Source organism: Lates calcarifer, linkage group LG9 (assembly GCF_001640805.2).
Source record: "Lates calcarifer isolate ASB-BC8 linkage group LG9, TLL_Latcal_v3, whole genome shotgun sequence".
NCBI lineage: Eukaryota > Metazoa > Chordata > Actinopteri > Centropomidae > Lates > Lates calcarifer.
Genome location: NC_066841.1, coordinates 9,196,167 through 9,218,834, shown reverse-complemented (window position 1 = coordinate 9,218,834; position 22,668 = coordinate 9,196,167). Strand labels below are relative to the sequence as shown.

The 22,668-nt window shown below is 40.7% G+C and overlaps 2 protein-coding genes across 3 annotated transcripts in view; one reads left to right on the top strand and one right to left on the bottom strand.

Moving 5' to 3' along the window:
* Window positions 1–55: 55 nt before the first annotated feature.
* On the top strand, window positions 56–2,578 carry rln1 (relaxin 1). The gene is made up of 2 exons (XM_018670452.2): window positions 56–745; window positions 1,198–2,578. Exons 1-2 carry the CDS (start codon window positions 550–552, stop codon window positions 1,569–1,571), a joined length of 570 nt encoding a protein of 189 aa, XP_018525968.1. The 5' UTR covers window positions 56–549; the 3' UTR covers window positions 1,572–2,578.
* The window catches only part of jak2a (Janus kinase 2a), a 27,537-nt gene continuing 7,157 nt past the window's right edge, over window positions 2,289–22,668 (bottom strand). For both annotated transcript variants that reach the window (XM_018670451.2, XM_018670450.2), the window contains exons 2-24: window positions 19,287–19,575; window positions 16,427–16,550; window positions 16,178–16,298; window positions 14,937–15,082; window positions 13,826–14,120; window positions 13,504–13,623; window positions 12,986–13,143; window positions 12,754–12,865; window positions 11,810–11,996; window positions 10,976–11,097; window positions 9,665–9,799; window positions 9,448–9,535; window positions 8,644–8,771; window positions 8,395–8,533; window positions 8,054–8,205; window positions 7,522–7,672; window positions 7,234–7,367; window positions 6,526–6,715; window positions 6,071–6,195; window positions 5,785–5,957; window positions 5,289–5,406; window positions 4,995–5,108; window positions 2,289–4,689 (exon numbers count right to left, since the gene is read on the bottom strand). In XM_018670451.2, the coding sequence (XP_018525967.1) occupies window positions 4,582–4,689; window positions 4,995–5,108; window positions 5,289–5,406; window positions 5,785–5,957; window positions 6,071–6,195; window positions 6,526–6,715; window positions 7,234–7,367; window positions 7,522–7,672; window positions 8,054–8,205; window positions 8,395–8,533; window positions 8,644–8,771; window positions 9,448–9,535; window positions 9,665–9,799; window positions 10,976–11,097; window positions 11,810–11,996; window positions 12,754–12,865; window positions 12,986–13,143; window positions 13,504–13,623; window positions 13,826–14,120; window positions 14,937–15,082; window positions 16,178–16,298; window positions 16,427–16,550; window positions 19,287–19,551 (3,405 nt within the window). In that variant the 5' untranslated portion in view covers window positions 19,552–19,575 and the 3' untranslated portion in view covers window positions 2,289–4,581. The remainder of the gene's footprint in view (window positions 4,690–4,994; window positions 5,109–5,288; window positions 5,407–5,784; window positions 5,958–6,070; window positions 6,196–6,525; window positions 6,716–7,233; window positions 7,368–7,521; window positions 7,673–8,053; window positions 8,206–8,394; window positions 8,534–8,643; window positions 8,772–9,447; window positions 9,536–9,664; window positions 9,800–10,975; window positions 11,098–11,809; window positions 11,997–12,753; window positions 12,866–12,985; window positions 13,144–13,503; window positions 13,624–13,825; window positions 14,121–14,936; window positions 15,083–16,177; window positions 16,299–16,426; window positions 16,551–19,286; window positions 19,576–22,668) is intronic.

Below are 22,668 nucleotides of genomic sequence, written 5' to 3'. Positions count from 1 at the left end.
GCCATACGTGCCTTTGTTTGTCTCAGAACCATTATTGTAACTAGTTGTTGATTTCCGAGCTGAGATGATGTGTTCGTAATGTGTGCGTACTCACTTCAATACGCATTTTCCCCTAATATTACTACAACAAAGAAATAATTCCAAGTACGTCACTGTCATCAATCTAAATGACGTGTGTGTGTGTGTTTTAATGTAGTGTGTGTGTGTGAGAGGGAGAGGGAGGGAGAGGGTTGGGGTTGAAAGCATGGATTGATGAATGAACTAGTGACTGGGACTATAAAAGGCTGAGTCCACTGACCAAGCGAGAACAAGAGGAGGAAAGTCTGCTCTGCATCACAAGACAGACAAATAGAAGCATTTTACTTTACTTTTACAACTTGAGCGAGCTCAACAGGCTGCAACAGATCTCTCCTGACAGAAAGAAGAAAAAAAAATCAAGGAAACCAGCAGGATTTGAAACACTCATCAGATCTGAGGTGGCACTCACCTGACCCACCTGTGCAGCGCAGACCAGCCCGGCTCGTCCTGTTAGTTTTGGGAAAGGTGAAAATGCTCTGGAGACTGACCCTCACCGTGGCCGTGGTGTGTGTCGGTGGCATATGCAGCTGCGTGAGGGCTGATGTAATGAGTAGACTGATCGTACCGAGGGACTACGGGGTGAAACTGTGCGGGAGAGAGTTCATCAGAGCAGTCATTTTCACCTGCGGAGGCTCCCGGTGGAAACGCTCCACGGAAGGGGACTTAGGTAGGTTGACATTACTACAATTACTTAATATTTCCACTCTTATTGGACACATTATCCATAAGACTTAGCCCAGATGTAACCTGTGTAAATAGTGTGAGAATTTGATTTCTCAGTAAGACTAAAGAAGAGTGAAGAGAAGCAGAAAGGTTCCACAAACGAAGAATGTAAATGTTTGTTTTCTTAGTTCTTAAATAACTACAGAAGATGGTGTTTTAGTGTTACTCATGTAACATATTTAAGTTGCTAACAGAACCTCACATTTCAGCACCATGGTCAGCTCATCTAAACGCTTAATTGAACCTAAGGTGAAAACCTTATTACCATCATTGTTAGTCATCCAAAGAGCACCCTCTAATACCACAGTCTGATTTGCCTTTGGCGTATGATATACAATAATCTTCATATTTAAGTCCTATTGGTCCTTAAGGGTTGTATAATTTTTCTTTTTCCAGACTCTTTCCAGTGGAATTCTCTCAGCGACATCACAGTGGAGGACAACCAGCACACCTGGAAAAGCGGTGTAGAGCTCCCAGAGAACCGCTCTCCTCCCCACGTTGCCTCCTATCGCTCCCTGGCAGACCTCCTAGCACTTTACGGAGCCATGGGGGAGTGGCGGCAGCAGCAGCCCCAGTCGCTGAGTGACCCGGCCCCGCTTGAGAAGACTCCACAGCTGTCCACAGTTTTAGACAGTAGCAGTCAGGCTGCGGCGGTGGCAGCAGCTGACTGGCCCATACCGAGTAAGAAAAAGAGGAACTTTTCTCTGGGCGTGGCAGGGATGTGCTGTAACCAGGGCTGTACCAAGAATGATATTGGACGCCTGTGCTGAGGCGGGGAAGAGAGAAGGGAGGAGAGGGAGGAGGAGAAGGGATGGGTGATGGCAGAGGGGTCGTGACATGAAGGTGGTTTGATGGACAGTAATAGACAGCTGTGGGAACATGTAGGAGGTAAAAGAGGAAGCTGTTTAATTTGATGTAGTAAGCTACTCAGTCTTATTGCACACATCACTCCAGCTTCATGTCTCTCTGTCTTAATTTATTTATTCTCCTTCCTTCATATTTTGTTAAAAAGAGATCTGTTCTGTGTGTATTTTGCCACCCTTTCAGCATCCTTGACAATAAATTTTAAATATGTGTTATAATATGAAATGTTGATCAGTATCATATGTCATTTACGTCTCTCGGTTACATGCGTTAAAAGGATTTGGAGCCATCAACAGCATCCATATTCTCGCCTGCAGACTCTCTGACTAAACTACCCCCGTACTAACACAGGCCAATATCACACATTAATGTCATTTAGACTGCTGTGAACTTATTGCCGCCCTCTGTTCACAACATTACACCTGCCTGATCATTTTCTGTCAACACCCTGAGGACACCACTGCAAAAGAGTGGATTTTTTTCTCCTTTAACCCTTTCTGACTCAGTGAAAGCACATGTCTGACTCCCCTGAAAACCCACAATACCATTTGCAGTTCAAATAGCTTTGTGTGAAAAACAAGACACATTAGATTTAAAAAAAAAGCACAATTTCATGCCCGTAGTACTGCAGTAAGTTTTGTTAATACAAGTATATACATACCAGGAAAATACAACATATCCATCTCAATATTTACATGTATATATACATAAATGTATTAAAAGTAGCTGCGTGTTGCCAACAGATGACAAAACCAGGCTTAACTTAATTCAGCAACAAACTCAAATAGAAATAAATGAATGGAAGAATAACCATCAGTTTATATGTGATGTAACACAGCAAAACACATATATCACAATAAAAGCTGTATGAGTAAAAAAATATTAATGCAAAAAAAAAAAAGAATAAAACAAAGACATAGCCTGTTAGTCAACACAGATAAAAAAAGTATCATTCACAACAGACTTGACATGACAGAAATATTCAGGACAGCTATATCATCAGTATAAATAGTGCCCAGAGGTTTTGGGTGTGGGAGCTCACAGGCACAGTTTATGTGTGCAAGTGAGAAAGTTGCTCTTTATCATGACTCATTCTTAGTGATGTGAGACATCCTTTGACATTTTGTGTGTATGTGTGTGTATTGCTTACCTTTTATGGTATAAAAGAGAGTGATTTGTTATATCTTCTTTTTTTTTAAAGTTTGAAAATCAAAAACAAAGATGCAGTTCCACAACTTTGAATCTCCTCTCACCAGTCTCAACACAAATCACACACTGCAGTCAATATCATTTGGCATGTAAAGTTTTAAACATTGAAAAAAACAGAGAGAAAAATCCCCCTTGTGACCTTTTTTGGATGGCAATGTTAATGCATGTCATAACACATATTCTAACGCACAAGCTTTTTGACATCTTTAAAGGGGAAAAGAATGACATGACCAAGAGTCAATACGTTTTAAATAGGGCCACGTAACAACGAGCAGAATGTAAAAGCACCTTCCTTCATTACTTTCAATGTGCACTCTTTACATTAGGTATCTACAGGCAGATAGTATAGCCTTGTAATGCTGAAAACATATAACTGTATGTATGAAATATATATTTTCCCATTAGTAAGTACAACACAAAGGCAATATCATCATTTCCCGAGCTGGTATACTTCAAAAATAAGAATGATGCTGTATGAGTCCATGATATGACACTAGTGGGTACTGTCTACCCAGTTCTCAAAGAGACAAGACAAGAGTAATGAGCAGTTACTGCTGTCTCCCTGATATATTCCACTGTTTCCACATTGCATTAAATGATGTAAACAAAGAAGAAGTGATTTGTGTTAAGTCTGACATCTAATATGTAGAAGAGATGGTGTATTTGTAGCAAACCACTTTTTTTTAAAAAGGCTGTTTTTCCTGTGGCTTCATCCACCCAGAAAAACATAGAATCATCCTCAATGTGCAATGTCTATAAAACACAAGCCCCACTGTGACAGCACAAATCTGACTTGAAGACCACGTGTAGAGATCTTCATGGTGGGTCATCTTAGGACACAAATACAGATGGTGCTTTGGATTTACCAACTGTCCTTTATCAGTCTTAAAAAAGTATCGAGCAAGAGTCTTATCTGGGCGACAGCAGGAGGAAACCTGTGCAGCCCCAGCGTTTGTAACAGTACAGCCATCCATGAGAAGTGCAGTGAGGTTCAGTTCAGGTGGATTTGGCTCAGTGTTGTGAAAATGATCCAAGGTTCATTGTTGGTTTCAGGTGCTGGCATTTAACAGTCCGTTAAGAATCCCATGGTCTCTTTGGTTAAACAAAATAAGTACAAAATCAGGACAGTATATCAACAAAATGCTGCTTGTTGGTGATTTATACATTTATGGTACTGGTATTAATTTTAAGGCTTAAACATTCAATGCAAGTTACTTTAAGTACAGAAAATCTTTGATTCATAGTATCTCCTTAAGACATAAGTATCTCTTTTCTGCAGTCAACGACTATTGTCAAATTCAACTGGTAAAACACAACATGTACAAATAAGACAGAAAATAATTTATCCCATGATGAAATGTTCTTGAAGGCATCAGAAATGATCGTATATCTGGTGTCTGAGTCAGATGTAGTGTAGGAATCAATCTGATCATTGGTACATTTTATGCGGCTGTAGAAAGAAGTCGGTATACTGTGCTATGAAAATGATTGCCATCACCCCAGCATCTTCATTTGAGTAAATGTTAATTAAGCTGACAGGCAGGCAGAGCACCAAAAGAAAAAAAAAAGTATACTTCAGACAAGTGACTGGATTGCTGCAGTAAACCCAGACATCGCAGAGACATTCATTGTTCTGTTAAGATCTGTGAGGACTGTCTCCCTGAGGAGTTAACACCTAAAGTTCAAAGGTTCAGGGATGAATGACGCTCATCCATCCTTGATGTCTCGTACAGTCTCCACACTGTGGATTAATGTCTTGAAAGTAGGCCGCAGTTTCGGGTCACTGCTCCAGCACTCTGTCATGATCTTGTGAATCTGAGGGAAACATCACAAGAACGTTAACGCAGAAAAAGAACAGGTTACAGGTAAAATTAATGCATTCCACTCAAAGTCTTAGAAGCAGCAAAGGGGGCTAAATGCCTACAAAACTAATTCCCATCAGCCTTACCTGTACTTGTGTTTAGTGGTAATTAGCAAATGCTTATGCTGTTAGCTGTCATTGTGAGCATGTTAATTTACTGATGATCACTTTAAACCTGCTTGACCTGAGTTTGTACACTTGTGAATTTCAAAGAGAAGAACCTGCTTTGTTGAACTTAAGCATGTATGTCGTTACTGACCTCCTTTGGACAATTATCAGGGGCAGGCAACCTGTATCCTTGTTTCAGCAGGTCTATCAGGTGGTAGACGATCATCTGGCCTTGCTTTTCATTTCCCATCTTGTCCATAAACACCTGGAACAGAGAAAAATAGTTTCAATCAAGCGATTTTCTCGGCAACACTGCAGACAGGTGACAAAGTAATTAGTCAGACAGGTGACAAAGTAATTAAGGTTAGAAGAGGAAAATGGTTATGTGATTTAAAAAAAGTCAAATCAAAAGTAAAAGTGAAATAATAAAGATTAAGTGTGGTACCGCTGGTGGGCTGCAGTTCTTGTCACTGTAAGTGAAGAGTTCGTAGAGGACAACACCGAAACTCCAAACGTCTGATGCCACAGAGAACTTGCTCTCTGTCAGTGACTCTGGAGCATACCTGTGAAACACCGCAACACATTATATATAGATAGAGAGGATGTACATAATGATGCACACATCTTTAAAAAACAGGATTGAATATTTCTGCTAACACTTGTCCTACATTACAAGCAGACAGATATAAAGGCATGACATAAACAGAAGGCGCACGTAGTCTGGATGTACAAAAACAATCAAACTTTTCTGTATGAGTGAATCATATCATATCAAATCTTATCTTTAACACCTGCTTTAAGAGATCGTCACAAAGGTTGACAATATTTACCACAACTGTAGAGAAGCCAGTAAAAACAGTAACAAAGTGTCACAACTTCATCCTCATAAATGTCAACCAAACGAATATATGAAATTAACACATGCAGTGTGTCGTCCTCACCAAAAGATGGGACTTTCCCCAGGCTCTCTGACAGTGTAGTACTCTTTATCCTGCGGCAGCACCTTGGTCAGGCCAAAATCGCCGATCTTCACTCTCATCTCGCTCTCCACCAAAATGTTTCGAGTAGCCAGGTCTCTGTGGATGTAACGCTTTGTGGCAAGGTAGTCCATACCCTGGAAGAGATGAGTTAATTCATGTGTCATCACTGTGTTTGCAGGGTATGAAATTGCTCAATGTTATCACATGAGAGGAACAATACAGCAGTCAATATACTGCACCACTTTACCTTGCAAATCTGTGACGCATAGTGCAGCAGTTTCATGGAATCAAAGTGGTCCTTGTGTTTGATTAGATAATCTCTCAAGCTGCCGAAGGGGAGATATTCCATGATCAGCCGCAGGTTCCTTCGTCCTGCAGGAAGGAAGAAGTTGAGTGTGTTACTTAACAGATAAAATCCAGTATGTTGTCTCAGCAGTGGAGTAGGTGGCTGTGCTTGAAGAGGCATTTCTGAGAAAATCTAGATTTATTTGTTTCATGGACAAGATCATTGATGCCCTTGGTAATGAATGTGGAGACCATCAAGACGTTATTATGTTATTATGTACAACAAAATGTGCAGGGGTGGTCAGTAAAGTCAAAAGTCAAATTATAGGACAGTGAAAGGACAGAGCAGGATATAGCACTGTGATTTTTTTGGCCACTTCATGTAACACATACAGATATCAGGTGATGTGCTCGTACCTGCACTGTAGCAGACACCTTTGTATTTGACGATGTTTTCATGCTGGAGGGATCTGAGGATCTCAATTTCCCGCTCAAAGTCCCTGAGGTGCTCAGCCGTGCTGTGTTGTAGTTTCTTCACCGCCACCACCTCCCCTGTGCTGTCCTGCAGGGGGTCATACCTGCACATCTCCACACTGCCAAAGTTGCCCTGCAGCATGAGGTCAGAGAGAGAGCAGACTTAACAAATGACAGAAAGAAGTGCTATGATTTCATCTAGGTGCCAAGGACATATTAATGTTGCAATACACAAATATACTTATATGCATTCCCATCACTTAGGATGGAATCAATGAGCTGCTTGATCACAAGTAGAAGAATTAGTTATGGCTGAAAACAAAAAACGAGTGTTGAGTTGAAATTGAGTTCCCCAGAAATTGTTTTCTTTTATATCAAATTGTGCTAGCTGTAATGACAGTGGAAACTGCCAATTGTGGGTTGAATGTTTGTTACTGAAAATCATAATTTATCTAGAAAATGCATCTTCATCACCATTTACCACTTACCAAATTAACACTCTGACAAAAGCAAAAACACAGACCAGGAGACTGTGAAACTTTCAGGCAGTTTTTCTGTTTTAACCAGCTTTTTGAATTTTTTTTATTGTGTAACAAGTACTTATATAAATATATATATATATAAACTACATATAAACTCTGTGTGTCTCACTTTGCCCAGCTGCTTGAGAAAGATGAGGTGCCTCTCCTCAAACTGGGCAGGCTCCTGGCTCTCAGAGGCCCACGGGAAGCCAAAGCCTCTTGTCCTGTTGGGCACCATGTCGCTCTCCACCAGCAGCTCGTAGTCTGCAGGGCAACAAGTCATTTAATACAAAATCTAGATAAAACCCTGGGTGTTTAGAATATATGGGACCTAATTAATTCCCATGAGCTGTGGGTCTGTGGAAGTCTTGACTTGTAAAAGGAAGACGCCATGTTTTTTTCCCATTTGTCTTCCTACCTGGTGTGAAGAGACTGTTGAGATCTCTGATAACCGCTCTGAAGGATGGGCGGTGTAAGGGCTCGTAGTCCATACAGCTGTTTATCAGATTGGCCAGCTCTGTCCATTTGGGAGCTGGCAGCTGGTGCCTGTCCTCATAGAACAAGTTCTTCTGCAGAGGAAAAGAGCATGTTTTCAGCTTGGGTTGGAAAATGATAAAGATACTAGGGAAAGATGTGTTAACGACGAACTGTACTTTTCATTTTGAGAAAAAAAAATGTACAAGTTAAAGGAATAGATTAGCATCTTGGGAAATGTGATAATTTCTTCTTTTCTTGTGTGGTCGATGAGATGTCATGTCTAAAAACCAAAGAATAAGGACATTGTGGTTTTACACTGGCTTATTTGTTGGAACTATTTGCCTATTTGCCAACCAGCTCCCATTGTTACGCTTAATTCAACATTTCCCAAATGTCCTATTGTTGAATTAGTCCTTTATTACAGATCATTCTTGATAAGTCAGTATGCTTAATGCGTCCTTTGTTTTTGTGACCTTGGAGCAATCCAGAGTGCTGAGTGGTTTGTCTCCACCGCTGCAGATCTCCCAGAGGGTAGTCCCAAAGCCCCACTTGTCTGCTGCTAAACTTAGGTTTTGGGGATTTTCAATGCACTCAGGGGGCACCCATGGGATACGCTCCACCAGGACTGATGAACAGACATGCAGAGAGAAATCAAAGAGATACACGAATGGATAATAAGTAAGAGATGGGGAGTGTGACGGTAGAGTGTTCAATTTTTGTCCCTGGGACATGTTGTGAAGGTTATTCCTACATGGCATCACACAGGTATTTGTCTTCTCACATCACTACAGCACATGTATCTCATGTATCTCACCTTCTCTGGGCAGCACAGTGATGCTGATACCAGGGTCGCTGAGCTTGATGAAGGGCAGGCTGCCTGTCTTCCGATCCTCCTCTCTGATCAGAAGAACATTTTTGGCACAGACGTTTCCATGAATGAGATTCTTATCCTCCTGTGTGCAGATGTGACAGGAATGCCTTGGTGTGAAGATATTTAAATTTCACATTTTGCCTGACAGAGATCAGTATGTGTAGCTGTGTTTGCATATGTCAGTAGTCCTACCAGGTAGTGCATAGCCCAGGCTAGCTGCTTGGCCACTTCTAGCTTCCATGTGATGTTGACACAGCTTTTATTCTTTTTCAGGTAGGTGTCCAGAGAACCAAATTTACCGTACTCCTGCACCATCATGTCTGACAGGCAGATGAGAAGGAGATAATGTTATTATTCAAACTATTACTCACATTCAAGATGTTTTGAGCAAAACTCTTTCCATTAAATGTTCAATTTAACAAGGTTGTGGTTAACTGTAGCTTATTTGCTATGGTTTCTGTGATGATGCAGATGTTGCTGACACACAACAGAACACTCTGCCAACTCGTGAATTTCTTATTTTTCTTCTTCATCATATTTCGGGATCTGGTTCAGTTTAGTTTTTACTTTCCCACATGTTAAATCTGTCTTTGGTCATGACATTTGAACTGAAATCTTCCCACAAACTATTAGGCTATTCGTCCAACATATGCTATGATTTGTATGACAAAAACTAAAGCATTTGTTAGGATTTATTACCCTGGCATGTGATGACAATACATTGCTTTGAGTTGGTTGTGAAATACTGTAATGAGTGGAAGGTCAGGGCAGAGCACCTCTCTGTTAGATTTGTTGTATTGATTCCACATGGTTATTGGATTGACCACCTGACTCTATGTAGTCACACATCCTGCTTTATCTTGCTCTCATCCTCCCACTCGTCTGCACAGATTTTAGAACTGTCATTTTTATAGGCCACAGGTGAGTCTAACCAAAATAGTTCCCTTTTTTGTTAACACCTCTGCGAAGTAGTGTGTGTTCGTGTTGTAAACTTACTCTCATCGCCACAGACACACACACCGTAGTTGAGGAGTAAGTGCTTGTGGGAGAGCTGGCTCATCATGCTGGCTGCTTCAAAGAACGACTGTGAGGTAGAAAACGAGAGAAAAGGACAAGAAAATAAGAGGAGAATTTGATTTGAAATCTTTATTTAATCAGATCCACTCACTCACACACTCACTCTCTCACTCACTTGCCCGGTTAACAAACCAACCTCGGAGTAATTGCGGTGAGCCTTGTCCAGGATCTTGATAACAACATCAATCTGGTGTATCTCTCCATAGTCTCCCAACTCTTTCCTCACACCGCAGAAGATCTTGGTGAAGGTTCCTTGGCCCAGACTCTCATTCTAAAATGCAGTTTTATTTTTGTGTTAAAATCCTTCATTGGGAATATGGTGGAGTGCATTTTCTCAGAGTCAAAGACCTACAGTGATAGATTACAAAGGAAATACATGATGGCAGTGCCCAATATAAGACAGAATTTTATGATTGCATAAATTAGATAGAGTAGATTATTCAGTACAGCTAGATACATATTTTGTCATCTGAATTATAAGGTTAAAAAATGAAGAGGACACATTTTGAAGCTTTAGCCATGATACAATCATGTCTACCAGAGCAGCCCAGTTTATTTTAACCCTCATTTATCATCTCACAATATTACCTGAATACGTATTCTTATTATTGAACCGCTATTTCAAGTGTCAGAGCTCTTAAGCGCAACAGACCCCAAAGAAGTGCCAAGCAGTAACTAATCAAGGTCAGTAATGCCCACTCCTGCCTCCCTACCACCAGCACCAAGTTGTGACTCAGCCAGCCAGAGCCTCTAAACAAATGGCTTTAACTGCTTAAGGTTCAACAAAATAAATGCAAGGTCACGATGTCCAAAGCTCTAAGATAACTGACACTAACGACAAGTTCAAAACAGGAGGATGAAACACTGCTAAAAAATGTTTGAGAAAACAGTATAGCAATACAGGAAAAACCCCCAAGCTCTTTGATTAGTGGAAAGGATTCTGTGGGTTTCCTGTGACAGACCTGCTGTACAAAACTTCAAGCGCTCAAACAACAGAAAATGTGTCAAAACGGAAAGGGACCAGTCACTGAGGTGAAAGCAACGCTGACACAATGTCACAAGGCCACACACGAGGCACGCAGTGCGCTCACACATGTCCCTAGGGACTGCTGCTGATGACGCTGAGCTACAGTAGGTCGATCAACCGAGGAAGTCTTTCCGTTTACTGCAGGGACCTCACTGACCCTGCACCTAGAAGTCCCTCTTGTCGTCGTGGTACACTCACAAAAAGTTGTGGCCTGTCACCCTGTCTACAAAAGGCCTGCATCAGTTTATTTTGACTTTACATTGGCATTTTTGATAGTGTTGTAAGCTTCTACAAATAAGTATATGTACAATAAACAATGCGTCTCAGTAAACAATCCTATACACTAATACAGCCCTGCTAAGACTTAAAAGATGACCTAGTTCTGTGTGTCTGTAAACAAAAGTCAGAGGTTTGTCTTACGATGATGAGATCCTCTTTTTGGATCTTGTGGAAGACCATCTGGTTGATGTGTTTGTGGAGGGAGGGGGACAGAGGGACCTCTGCCCCTTGATTATTTCTGCACACCAGCAGGTTGGATTTATCTGAAGATGGTAAAAGTGGACAGGGATTAGGTTCCGTCACCCACATTAGCAGCAGCAGAGTTATTGCTTTTCAGTGTGACATCATTAAATGGCAAATTTGAGAAGAAATGCAACAGCTACTCATTCTTAATCATGAACATCAGCATAATAAGTCCTCTGTGGTTTGTTTTTTTGACTTTTTTGACAGCCTGACTTGGAAGTAAGAATTTTGCCAGCTGGAAACCTAGTCAAGTAATCATTAGTATTTGGTCATAGTGGTCAACTCCATCAAATTCCCACAGTGATATAACAGTCTAAGTTGTACTGGGCAGTAAAAATCTTACTTTCTGACTAATTGATTTACAATGCTAAGTCTGTTGCAGTGTGTTATAGAAGGCATTTAAAATATTATAAATTTATATCCGTGATTAAACATCTCTCCAAAAATTAATACGAGTGGCTTGGCTGGTGCCTCGGCATCTATGAGTGAAAAGGCAGTAATGGGAGCATGTAAACAGGAAAGCAAGATGGAGCTCTACAGCTAAATGTTAAGGAACTCATCAAGTAGAGTTTTGAAGATTAAGAGCTGATGTGCTGAATGAATTTAGTGCTGCGCCCTGTTTCATAGATTTTGAAATCAGATTTTAACTACATGTTCACATTAGTGCTCAGGAGTGCTGTATGGTCTTGTATAGAGTTTACCTTCTACCTCGTATGTTTGTATATGACTGACCTTTGGGGCTGGGTGGGCAGCACCTGGTGAGCTGAAACGTGTACCCATCTGTGCGCAGCGCCTCCTTTTGATAGCAGTGCAGAAGTTCCCTCAGAGAGCCGAAGCTCCTCTTAGCTCCGCTCAGGATGTACTCTCCCGACTCTGTCTTCATGATCTGGCAGTGCTTGTAGTCCACCATAGTTTCATACTGAAAATCAAAATGAAAACGATGAATCAAAAGAAAATGATTACAGTTGAGTGGTGCTGATTTGCTCTTGAATGTCAGCAATATTACTTTAACAGACTATAAAGGATACTTCCTGATGTCAGAACACGTAAGAGCCGAAAAACCTAAAAAATCAGTAATTTCAGCATATTCTAAACACTCTCAGTCCCACATACTTTGCAGTATTGTCACAACTATATATTGGCATAACCTTAATTCAATATATTTCCAAATGTTGAGGTCAAACACACTACATCTGATGTGTAATGTTGTTTTATAAAAGGAGACACACAGTGCAGAAGGTCTTAGTCACTGTATGCTATTACCTATCAGCTAGATTATCCATTTAATGTGGAAATATGACATTATTGCTCCCTCCAGTGGTTAAAAATATAGAGATTCTGGTCTGTACAACTTTAACACTGCCTGTGTTTAGCAAGCAGTGAACACTGTTATTTACTGTTACAATGATTGATTACTCTCAGAAAAAGCCACTCATATAGATGCAGATATGGAGCAGTTACTGTGACTTTGACCACATTAGTCCTTGGCTGAACAAAGGCTGTTATACCACAGCAGTACATTGCATTTACATTATAGTGCAATGCCCCTGGTTGGTTGTTGTGTCATGTTGTATCAGCCAATGGAGGAGATAATCTGTTGGCCTGCTGGGATGTGGTCATGGGCTGAAGAAGTGAGTTCAGCTATGCTGATGTTTAACCCTTCATTAACTGCTTACCCCCACTACAAAGGACATGAAGTATTTGTCGTAGTCCCTTGGGCTGCAGCGAAGGATGTACAAGCCTTGATGGTTACCGGAGCGGCGCAGCTTACCGATCGTAAACTCCATCCTGTGATCAAAGAGACAGAATGTGTCTTTGTGTTTGTATGTGTGAATGGTTCTTTTGGCTGCTGGTGCATGAGCATGTGTGATGTACTGCATCTGTGCATGTACTGTATGTGATACTTACGACACAGGGCCATGATAGTAGCTCTGAATGCACTCCAGCAGTCTTGGCGGAGCCACCTCTTTACACAGGTAATGATGGGCATCTGCAACCAGCCTGTAATATCCGTCGACTAATGATACAAACGACAGAGCCTCTGATAGGGAATGAAACTCCAGTTCCTTTGTTTTCAGACAGAGACACAAAAATAAATCATTCAGTGCCTGCTATGAACTTGTAAACAATAACTTTTGTTTTGTTAAACTTAACAAATTTAAAAATAGTTAAAAATAGGTCACAGGATCAAACTAGTCATGATAGTGATACAAAGTAAGTTCAATTGTTCATGTTTATATACTGTAACTAATTTGCTGGTAAAAAATCTTTTAAACAGTTTAAGATCAGATGCTGTTAACTCCTGATGCTCTAACAAACCACTTGAGCACTTTGACAAAAAGTATGTGGTCATTGGGAAACTCCTGCTTAACTTAATATAATCTGATTATAATAAAGCAATTTTAGAGTAATAGTATATACTGTACCAGGATCTGGCTGTCCTGTCTGGTGAGGGTAACTATGCGACTCTCTGCAGAGCCTTCCTTATTGGCCTGTTTGATGCTGATGTCAATCACCTCTGGGAAGTCACAGTATGTCTGTAGCTCCTGGAGACACAACAAGCAAACAAAACAGTTGTTTGCATTTGTATTAGATACATGCACACACTTGTTGTTACTGGCATTTTTATCCAACTCCTTGAGCTCCACCTGTTGGCTAAAAACAGCTGTGACAGCAATCACACAGTGGCTGACTGGTGATGCACTAATGCATTACCATGGCAACATGAACCCATCTCCCAGTCCTCACCTCCTCTGCTCCCTCCTCCAGTTCCCCTTTTGACCACTGGATGCCCTTGTTGCCCATGACGACAATGGTAACCTCGCGTGCGGAGAGGTCGGTGACTTGGAAGCGCTCAGAGTAGAGGGAGGGCAGCAGCATCTCCAGGCTCATCAGGTATTTGAGCTTGAGGTTACACACCGTGGCCTTGCATTCGCTGAACTGCTGGATGAACCTCTTGAAGCGAAAACGGATTCTCTTCCTTGTCAAGATGTTATATTCCTGGATGCGGCTTTGCATGCATCTTGGCAGGAAGGATTTGTAGCTAAAAAGCGGGGCAGGGAAGGGGAAGCAAGGGTGGTTGGGTGGAGATTGAGTTGATGGTAACGAAAAGAGGAAGGAATAAAGAACAAATAACAGCAAAGATAAAGTTAGAAGGGAGAGGCAAGTGACAAACAGTTAAAAGAACGAGATATGCTTTGTGCCAGTTCAGCCAGTGTACATGCACTTTAGGAGAATGAGTCAGTAATCACCATTTAAAGTAAATGTAATCTAAAACAATACAAATAATGATCAATTAGATGTGAAAGAGAAATTATAGGAGAATTCACCATGAAAATATGGACCCAGTGCATAGGCCTAGTACAAATAAGACATTATAGACACATTTTCAACTGAAATAATATCTCACACAGAGATAATTCATTCAGCTGCATGCACACACATAATGAAACTATCTTAATGCTCACTGTGTCCTCAGAAGCCAATCACACTGCTTTGAAATTGTTATTCATAAGCTGTACCACATGCACACCAGCATAACAATGACAATTTTACATTATTTAGGTAAGAGAGTGTGCAGCATGTGCACGAGACTGGAATCTGCCCTGGATTTTTGGGTCACACAGTGACAAAAGTTAAATTTTAGTTTAAGTTTATTTTCTTGGTAAAGTTAAAGTTTGCTAGTGGAGTGATGATTGCATCAGGTTAGCCTTCATATCCATGTTACTCAAGGTTTTTTTTTTCTATGGGACCATTTTGTATTCCCCTAGTTTAGATTAAATGCTGTGCAAAAGTAGCAACAGTTGCCCAAAATATCCTCACATCATTGTGGTGTCTGTTGTAAGTGAGAGCATCCTACCTGGTGTCATTGTAGATGTCCACAGGTGACTGACCGCTCTCTTTAGCGAGCCTCATCATGTCCAGCACTGCCATGCCCAGACACTCCTCCTGGCACTCATGGCTCACCGGGATTTGAACCCAGCCATTGAGAAAGTCACTGCGCCACTGGGGGAGGAAAGGGGAGAAAATAAATACACAAGATTCATGGTTTGATTGGGGCGGTGGGTTAACAGATGCCAGATGTCTTAGCAAGAGAGCAATTAATTCCCATGCCTGAACATGACTCCAAATACACAGCATGAGTATAAACATTTATTTAAGTATGACTCATTAAATATAAATAAGTATACAAGAGTTTTCTGGATTTGGTTATGGATATTTTGGGGTTGTCAGATTGAGATGATCCATGTTTTCAAATGCAGCAAATCCTAGATCCTAGATACAGTAAATCTATCAACCAAATTAGTCATGAGATAGATAAAAACTCTTTACACATGAAAATTCATTTCACAATAAAAACATGTTTTAAATAGGAAAACCTTTTTATACAATGTTTCCTCAGCAAACGTTTTAATGGTTAAGTTGTTGAGACTGAACACGTCAAGCTCAACCGCAGCAGGCGCCTGAATGTATTAATTTCTGTCGGTCAATCTGTTGACTCACAGCTCACGGTGCCAGCGTCACTGCAGGTAAAAACAAAGCTGAGCAGAGCAGGTTTGCACAAGCATGTGGGAAAGAAAAAAAAAACAGAAACTCAAAAAATCTAAAATGCACGTACATGCACATGCACACACAAACGCACAGAAGCACATATATGCATGCACAGATGCACAAAGACAGAGTGAAAAGAACCCTAACATACCCTTGTTCCCCAATTGTTGCTTCTTGAACACTCTAACTACCCCACTTCCTGTTTTCTGAACTTACACAAAAGAATGGGCTGACATGACAGACTGGCAATCAGTCAGAGACGGGGGAAACAAGCACTTTTTATCTCTCACCGCCCAACATTTCTGCTTATCACTGTATTTAAAAAAAGCAAAGTTAGGAAAGAGTGTGATGGAGGTTAAGGAACAGCCATTAACTGAACACCGTGTCCTCTGGTTTTGCACCAAAAAACACAAATGATCCAGACTAACAATGGACTGATTTTGAAAAATTACAAAAAGTGCAAAGAAGAAGAAGAAAATATAAAATCCCCTACACAGAAGGGAATAACTGATTCAGTGTTACAATAAGGTCTAAGTTATGAAGACTAACCTGAAAAAACTGGTATGCCATTACACAGTCATCCATCACAGGGCTCTCCGTCCCCTTGGACACACCATAGCGATGAGCATAGAATGAATTGCTGTTGTTATACCAACCAGGAAAATAGTACCTAGACAGAAGAAGAAAGTAGAGACATAAGAAAAGGGATCCAAGCAAAAGAAAAGAGAAAATTTTGAAATGGATTAAGGAAATGAAAAAAAAAAATAAGACTATAAGACTAAAAATATCAATGTCTACCTGATTCTAAAATGCAGGTTCTCACTGGCTGACTGGTGCAGTTTAAAGATGTGATTAGGAGGGAACCATATCCGGTCACTTTCCCTCATCAGGCCAAACAAGTTGCAGTACACTGGAGCAATCCCTGAGAAAAGAGAGAAATCAGTCATCTTTCAGTCATCAGTCATCAGAGTGACTGATGAAGTCAAAATGTTACTTTAATTCAGCACAAGCAGTTTTACTCTGGCACTAAAAGTCCATTCAAAGTCGCTAAAACTCACAGTACTTTCCATTTGGTCATATTCATCTTGTACGCTGGCATCCTGCCCATAATTCAAATTAATTTTTAGAGCAGAGCTTCCAATTCCTAAAAATGAGACTGGTTGCCATTCATGAATGGCCTCCACACTTCCCAGATCCCAGGCTGACTAAGCATGGGGCTTTCCTTATACTATGGGGTGTACTGTGTTATCTGGCACCGGGACATTGGCAGAGGATCCCACAGACTCACAATTGAATTGGGATCTGGGGAGTTTGGAGGCCAGGTTTATGCCTTGGGCTCTTTGTCCTGATTCTTGAGCCATTTCCGAGCAATTTTTGCAGTATGGTGGGCAGACTGTCCTGCTGGGGGAGGCGGCTGCCACTGGGGCATGCTGTTGCTATAGGAGGGGGTGTATTTGGTCTGCAACAATGTTTAGGTGGGTGGTACATGTCAGTTAAAATCCAGGACTCAAGGTTTCCCAGCAGAACATTGCATTGTAATGGGATAATCAATGTTGTTCACTTCTGTCAGTGGTTTTCATGATGTGGCTGATCAGTATGTTTATACACAGAAACAGCTTGTGTTGTGGTACCACTGTGCACCTAGAAACTGTTTTGCAAGTTGGCTGGTTTACCAGAAATGTTGTTTTTATGAGGACTTTTCATAATCAACAATGGTGTCAGCAACGCACAGATGACAGCAATCTCAGTATGGGTGACTTCTGTCACTTCATCTGACAGTAATAGCTGGAGCATGTCTTTGTTTTTGTTTCAGATTGTTCCAACCATTTCTCATTTTGTCTTCACTATCACAGCACCACTTAGTAGTAAGGTGTTTTATCAGCTGAGCCAAGTGGTTCATTAGCAGACAGAAAATGTCATCACATGGCAGGAAGCGCTCACAAGAGTGAAGCAATGGTGTGAGGACGGGAGAGCTGCGTAAGAGGAAATATGCTCAACCACAACAGAGGAAGTCAAGTCAAAGTACAAACAAGTTTGATCTATAAGCAAGTCCCACTTTGTATTATTAAGAGTTGGAAACTCTCCCCCTATCAAAGTCAGATTATATTAGGACTTACTGCTGGGACAATGAATATATCTGACTTTATGCTAACTGCAATGCAGCATCCCTCATGTGATTGTGATTTGACTGTGGTCAAGCCTCAAAAGGGAGAAATGGAGCGTAAGACAGATAGAGGGATGGTAGAAATAAAGATGAAAAACAGACAAAGAGGCAGGAAATATGAAATGAAAAAATGAAAAAAAAAAGAAATGCAAGAGGATACAGAAAAAGCGGAAGATAAAAACGAAAGAGAGAGGGGTTTGTTTCTTATCAGCTCAAGAGGGAATGGAGCAAGAGAGTGTGGCAGAAAGAGATAGAGCTAGGACAGAGAGAAAAACAGTCGACAACTTCCTGATTTGAGTTTGCTTGAGACAGGAGGTGAAAAAGCCAGGCTGATCGCTAGAGTTCTATCTCCACAAAATAAACACTGGAATGTCCCTAATAGTCTAAAATGATAACATTTTTACAGGGTACCAGGAAAAAGGCACCTCCTTGGCTGATTTGCATCTACTCAGGAATTAATACTGATCACCCCGTACGTTTGTGGTGGCACAGCTAAGGAGGTAGAGCTGCCATCTAGTAAATGGATCTGGGTTCCGTTCCTCGGCTCCTTCAGAGAGCAGGGTGTCCTTGAGCAAGATGCTGAACCTCTAACTGCTCCTGTTGCTGTGCCATCAGTGTGTGAATGGGTGAATGAGACACGCATTGTAAAGTGCTTTGAGGGGTTGCTAAACTACAAAAGCACTAAATAAATGCAGTTTATTTAATATTATAACTGAAGAAGTTATGCAGCAACCAGTCTGTTTGATTATTTACTTTATAATGACTGATATGACACTAAAGCAAGGAGATCATGGTCATGGCCTACAACTGTAAATTACTACCATATATGGCTACTAGATATTGGGTCAAAGACTAATCCAACTTAATTGATGAGAACAAGACCAGACCCTGCTCTTGTCTAGTAATATGGATGGGGGACAAATTAAAGACAAAAACAGCATAAAATGTCCTAATAAGGTGCTGACCCACCACAAGAACAAGTTCATTACTATATGAAAGAATAACCAAAATTCTTACAAAACATTTCCTCATTTGGTGGTGAGAGAGGCCATATTCAAGGCTTTCTTCCATAACAAGTTAAAAGCTGAGAAAAACTCATATCCTCTTGTGTGTGATAAGTGACTGCTTGACTGAAAAGTATTTCAAACTATCACTGTTATCACTATGGTGCTTGCTCATGCATGGAACTCAAACACAAGCTTTAAGAACTACAGACATTATGTCCATCTACGGCCTAGTCTTAGATCTACACAAACAAAAGCACCAGTGCAATTTAGGATTCAGTTCAATACCTTACAATATAGACACATTTTTAAATGTCTGAGTGTCCACGAATGTGCCTTCCATTTTCAACAGCTCTAACTGTATAGAAATGTAATGTTTGAGACTTTTCAGTGAAACAGCCCATATTAAACTGATGTTGCTCAATGATAAAACTGTATTTTGTGTGTGTGTGTGGGCAGACATCAGAACTGAAATCCTCTTGTGACTCACCACAAGCTTTCGCTGCACAGATGCAGAGCTCCTCTGCCACGTACTCCCCAGGTGGAAACGTGAGCACACTTTCTGAACCTTTGGCCCCGCCCCCCCCTCCATCCTTCCCTAAGTTGTAAAGGTGGACAGTGAGGCAGGTGGCATCCGTGGCTTCCTGCTTGGGGTCGGTCCCTGCAGCTGGGTCGAGGTGGGGGCAGAGGCCATTTTGATGTGGTGTGGGACCAGAGGTGGGTGGGTCCATGTCTGTCAGCAGAATACAGGCCATGTGCTGCTTGAAAAAAACATCCACCTGTCAGGGACAGGGAAAAAGAGACAGGTAAGAATGAGAGTGTGCAGAAAGGTTCAGTATATGCTGCTAAACCTGGATTTTAATTTTTGATTAATTATAGCAGCTCCTTGCTGGGTAATATGGCAACTAAATTTTGAGATTTTAATGTGTATGTGCATGGTTTTCACTCTGTTTCCCTTATTGGATCTTTTTTAAGTTCATGAACAATGGAAAATAATTATCAATCAATCAATTCACTTGCAAGTTAAGCTAATATCATTGATAAAAAGCCACAGTCGTGTGGAGGATAGTGTTAGTGGAGATGGTGGATTTCTTGTTGTACGATAAGAGTCTAAAAAAGTGTAATTTTTTAATTCAGAGGACCTGACAACACAAACTGATTTTTGCTTTTCACATCTGAGAACAACAAAGATATTTCATGTGACTGAAATATCTTGATACATACCCTTTTTATTTCACTAGATTTTGTGTCTTTATCATGATATCTAAATGCAACTATCAGTCCACGTACACACTCTTTTTACAGAAATAAAGATTTCTTTAATCATTTACATTGAGTGAAATACAAATAAAGACAGGGTGTATAGGGGGATATATTTTTAAATTATTGTCACAAGGCAAGGTCTCAAGTGCACTAAGGTCAGATGGTGGAAATAGAGGCTCAAACAAAGATAACGGGCCAAAGTTAAAATTAACTGGGGAGACTTGCCTAGAAATGTGTTGCAGCAGATGGGAAGCCATCACTTACCTATGCTGCCAAAAGAGGAGGTAAGGGCTTAAACACCAATAATGTTTATAGCAATCTTTTTAATTTTGTGTGGTTTGGTTGTGGCTGCATTATTTGCAGACAGCATAGCAAAAATAAGCTGTTATCTAGAACAAAGTACTTTATATTTACATGTGAAAAAAAATCAAGAGTAAAAGTAGAAATACCGTTTGCTGCATTTTTCAGCAAGCAAAACATTGCAGTTATGCAACAGAGTCCGCAGCCACTTGGAGCAGCGGTTGATCCAGATGCCTGAGATTCTATTGTATCCTTCTCTTTGACCATAAACTGTTAGCTGACACGAGATGAGCATTACTTAATTATCAATTATGGTTTATGGTCACTTATCAGAACACAGTTACTTATCATAAGACTGTAGTGCAATAGGCTTACTACACAGATCGCACAGGGCTTCCCTCAGCAGTTTTGGTCTCTAAACTATGGACATGGAAATTTGGTGCTGTCTCCCTTCCAAGTTCCACTAACAATGTTTTAATGGCAATGAACAGATTGAAATTTATTGTGTCTATTTTATAGTACGTATTAAGCAAACTGACAGTCTGACAGTTTTTGACTTTGCTGGTAGCATGGCTCAAACAATAGCAATGTTGGTCCATCAGTCCCCAATTTCAGTCCAGACTGAAATACCTCAACAAGGGTAGGAACTGCCAAGAAATTTAAGATATCCATGAGGTCCCTCGAGGTGATCCCCTGACTTTTCCTCTAGTGCCATCAGCAGGCTGATGTTTGTAGTTTTGAGTGCCATGTCCTGATAACGACTGGATGTTTTGCCATGACATTGGAAGATCTGTCCAATGCTAATGATTTTCCTATCTGCCTCAGCTATACTGTTTTTAGTCCCAATTAGCCTAACTCTGGTCCCCAGGAAGCTATTGGGCCCCACAAGTATGGTGGGTTCCCAGTTTTATGATCCCATTAAAACACCACCCCACCTCCCACCCCACCCCAGACACACGCACACACACAATTTTAATTGCCCCAATAAAATGCTGTGGTTTTGTTGATTAAAATCTTAAAAATCTAATCTCATTGCACTGTGTATTTTGAAGAGGGAATACACATTAAACAGAATATGGGAAGACCACTGTTGTTTTCAAGTCAGGTACTGAAACAGGCTCACTCTTCTGGCAAGTCCCTAGGGCTGACATGATCTGCATTTAATTACAGGCTTCCTGACAAGACATTGGAAAGACAGAGGCAGATGGCATGCAACGTTTTTTCCAATATTTCACTATATGTTTTACGTTATTACAGACAGTTAAGTGAGTCCTGGGGTTGAGATGGCTCATTGATATTGAAGAAAAAAGAATATTAGACAATTTTTACTGTGTTAAAACTGAGGTGGAAACTGAGTAATACATAATACCTCATTGTCCTGTACAGTGGCGACAGTTAGCAAAGTGTAAGGTTAGAGTACCATGATGACCTACAGAACAGGTACCATGTTCAAAACAGTTCACAGCATCTCATCCTTGTGAATGATATAGCATAAACATACAAGGGTGTTACTATCAGTGAGAGTCAAAAACCATAAAGAGGAAGTGAAGCAGTATGAACAACATAAACATAAACATAAACAAAGCTCACAACATTACTGGCAGAACAAAGTAATAACATACTGTAGACATAACTAAACCAAAAGTTTAAAGAGACTTAATGTTACACATTCACTTTCTTTTACATGGGATTTTAATTCCCATATTCTAGAAAGTGAGATTTCCATGTTGCAAGTCTAGGTGCTATGTAAATACTAATGGTCTGCAGTCACACACGCTCCTTGATGTACACTGGCACTATGAAGACTAGTGAGAGTGAGCTGGGGCGGACAGCTCCTGCATTGCACCTGGGCACTGCAACTCCGTGGAGGTTCACCCAGATGCTGCCAGATGATCCAGGGGTTTACACTGGAACCATGGCTCTGGAGAGTAGCTCCACACCAAATCCAGCTGGAGCATTTCCAATTCTGCTCAGCTCATTTCAGCACTCACAGACTTGGCTGTGATCAGCCTATGGCTGACTGACACGAAACGCCCTGTCCTTGCTAGAGCTCCAAAAAGAAGCATGAGAGAGGAGAAGTAAAACAACACTGAGATGGTTTTTGGCATTTGAAACCACAAATATATTTTATAGCTATTACAACAAATAAAAACCCTGAAAATGTTTAAATATGGGACCTTTAATATGAATAAAAAGGGAAAATGGAAATTGGATAAAGTGCTGAAATCACTGCCGTCCATGCTAAATCCTTTAGGCTTACATATATCTAGTTGGTGGGATATGCCCCATACTGAAACTGGGTTGAGGGA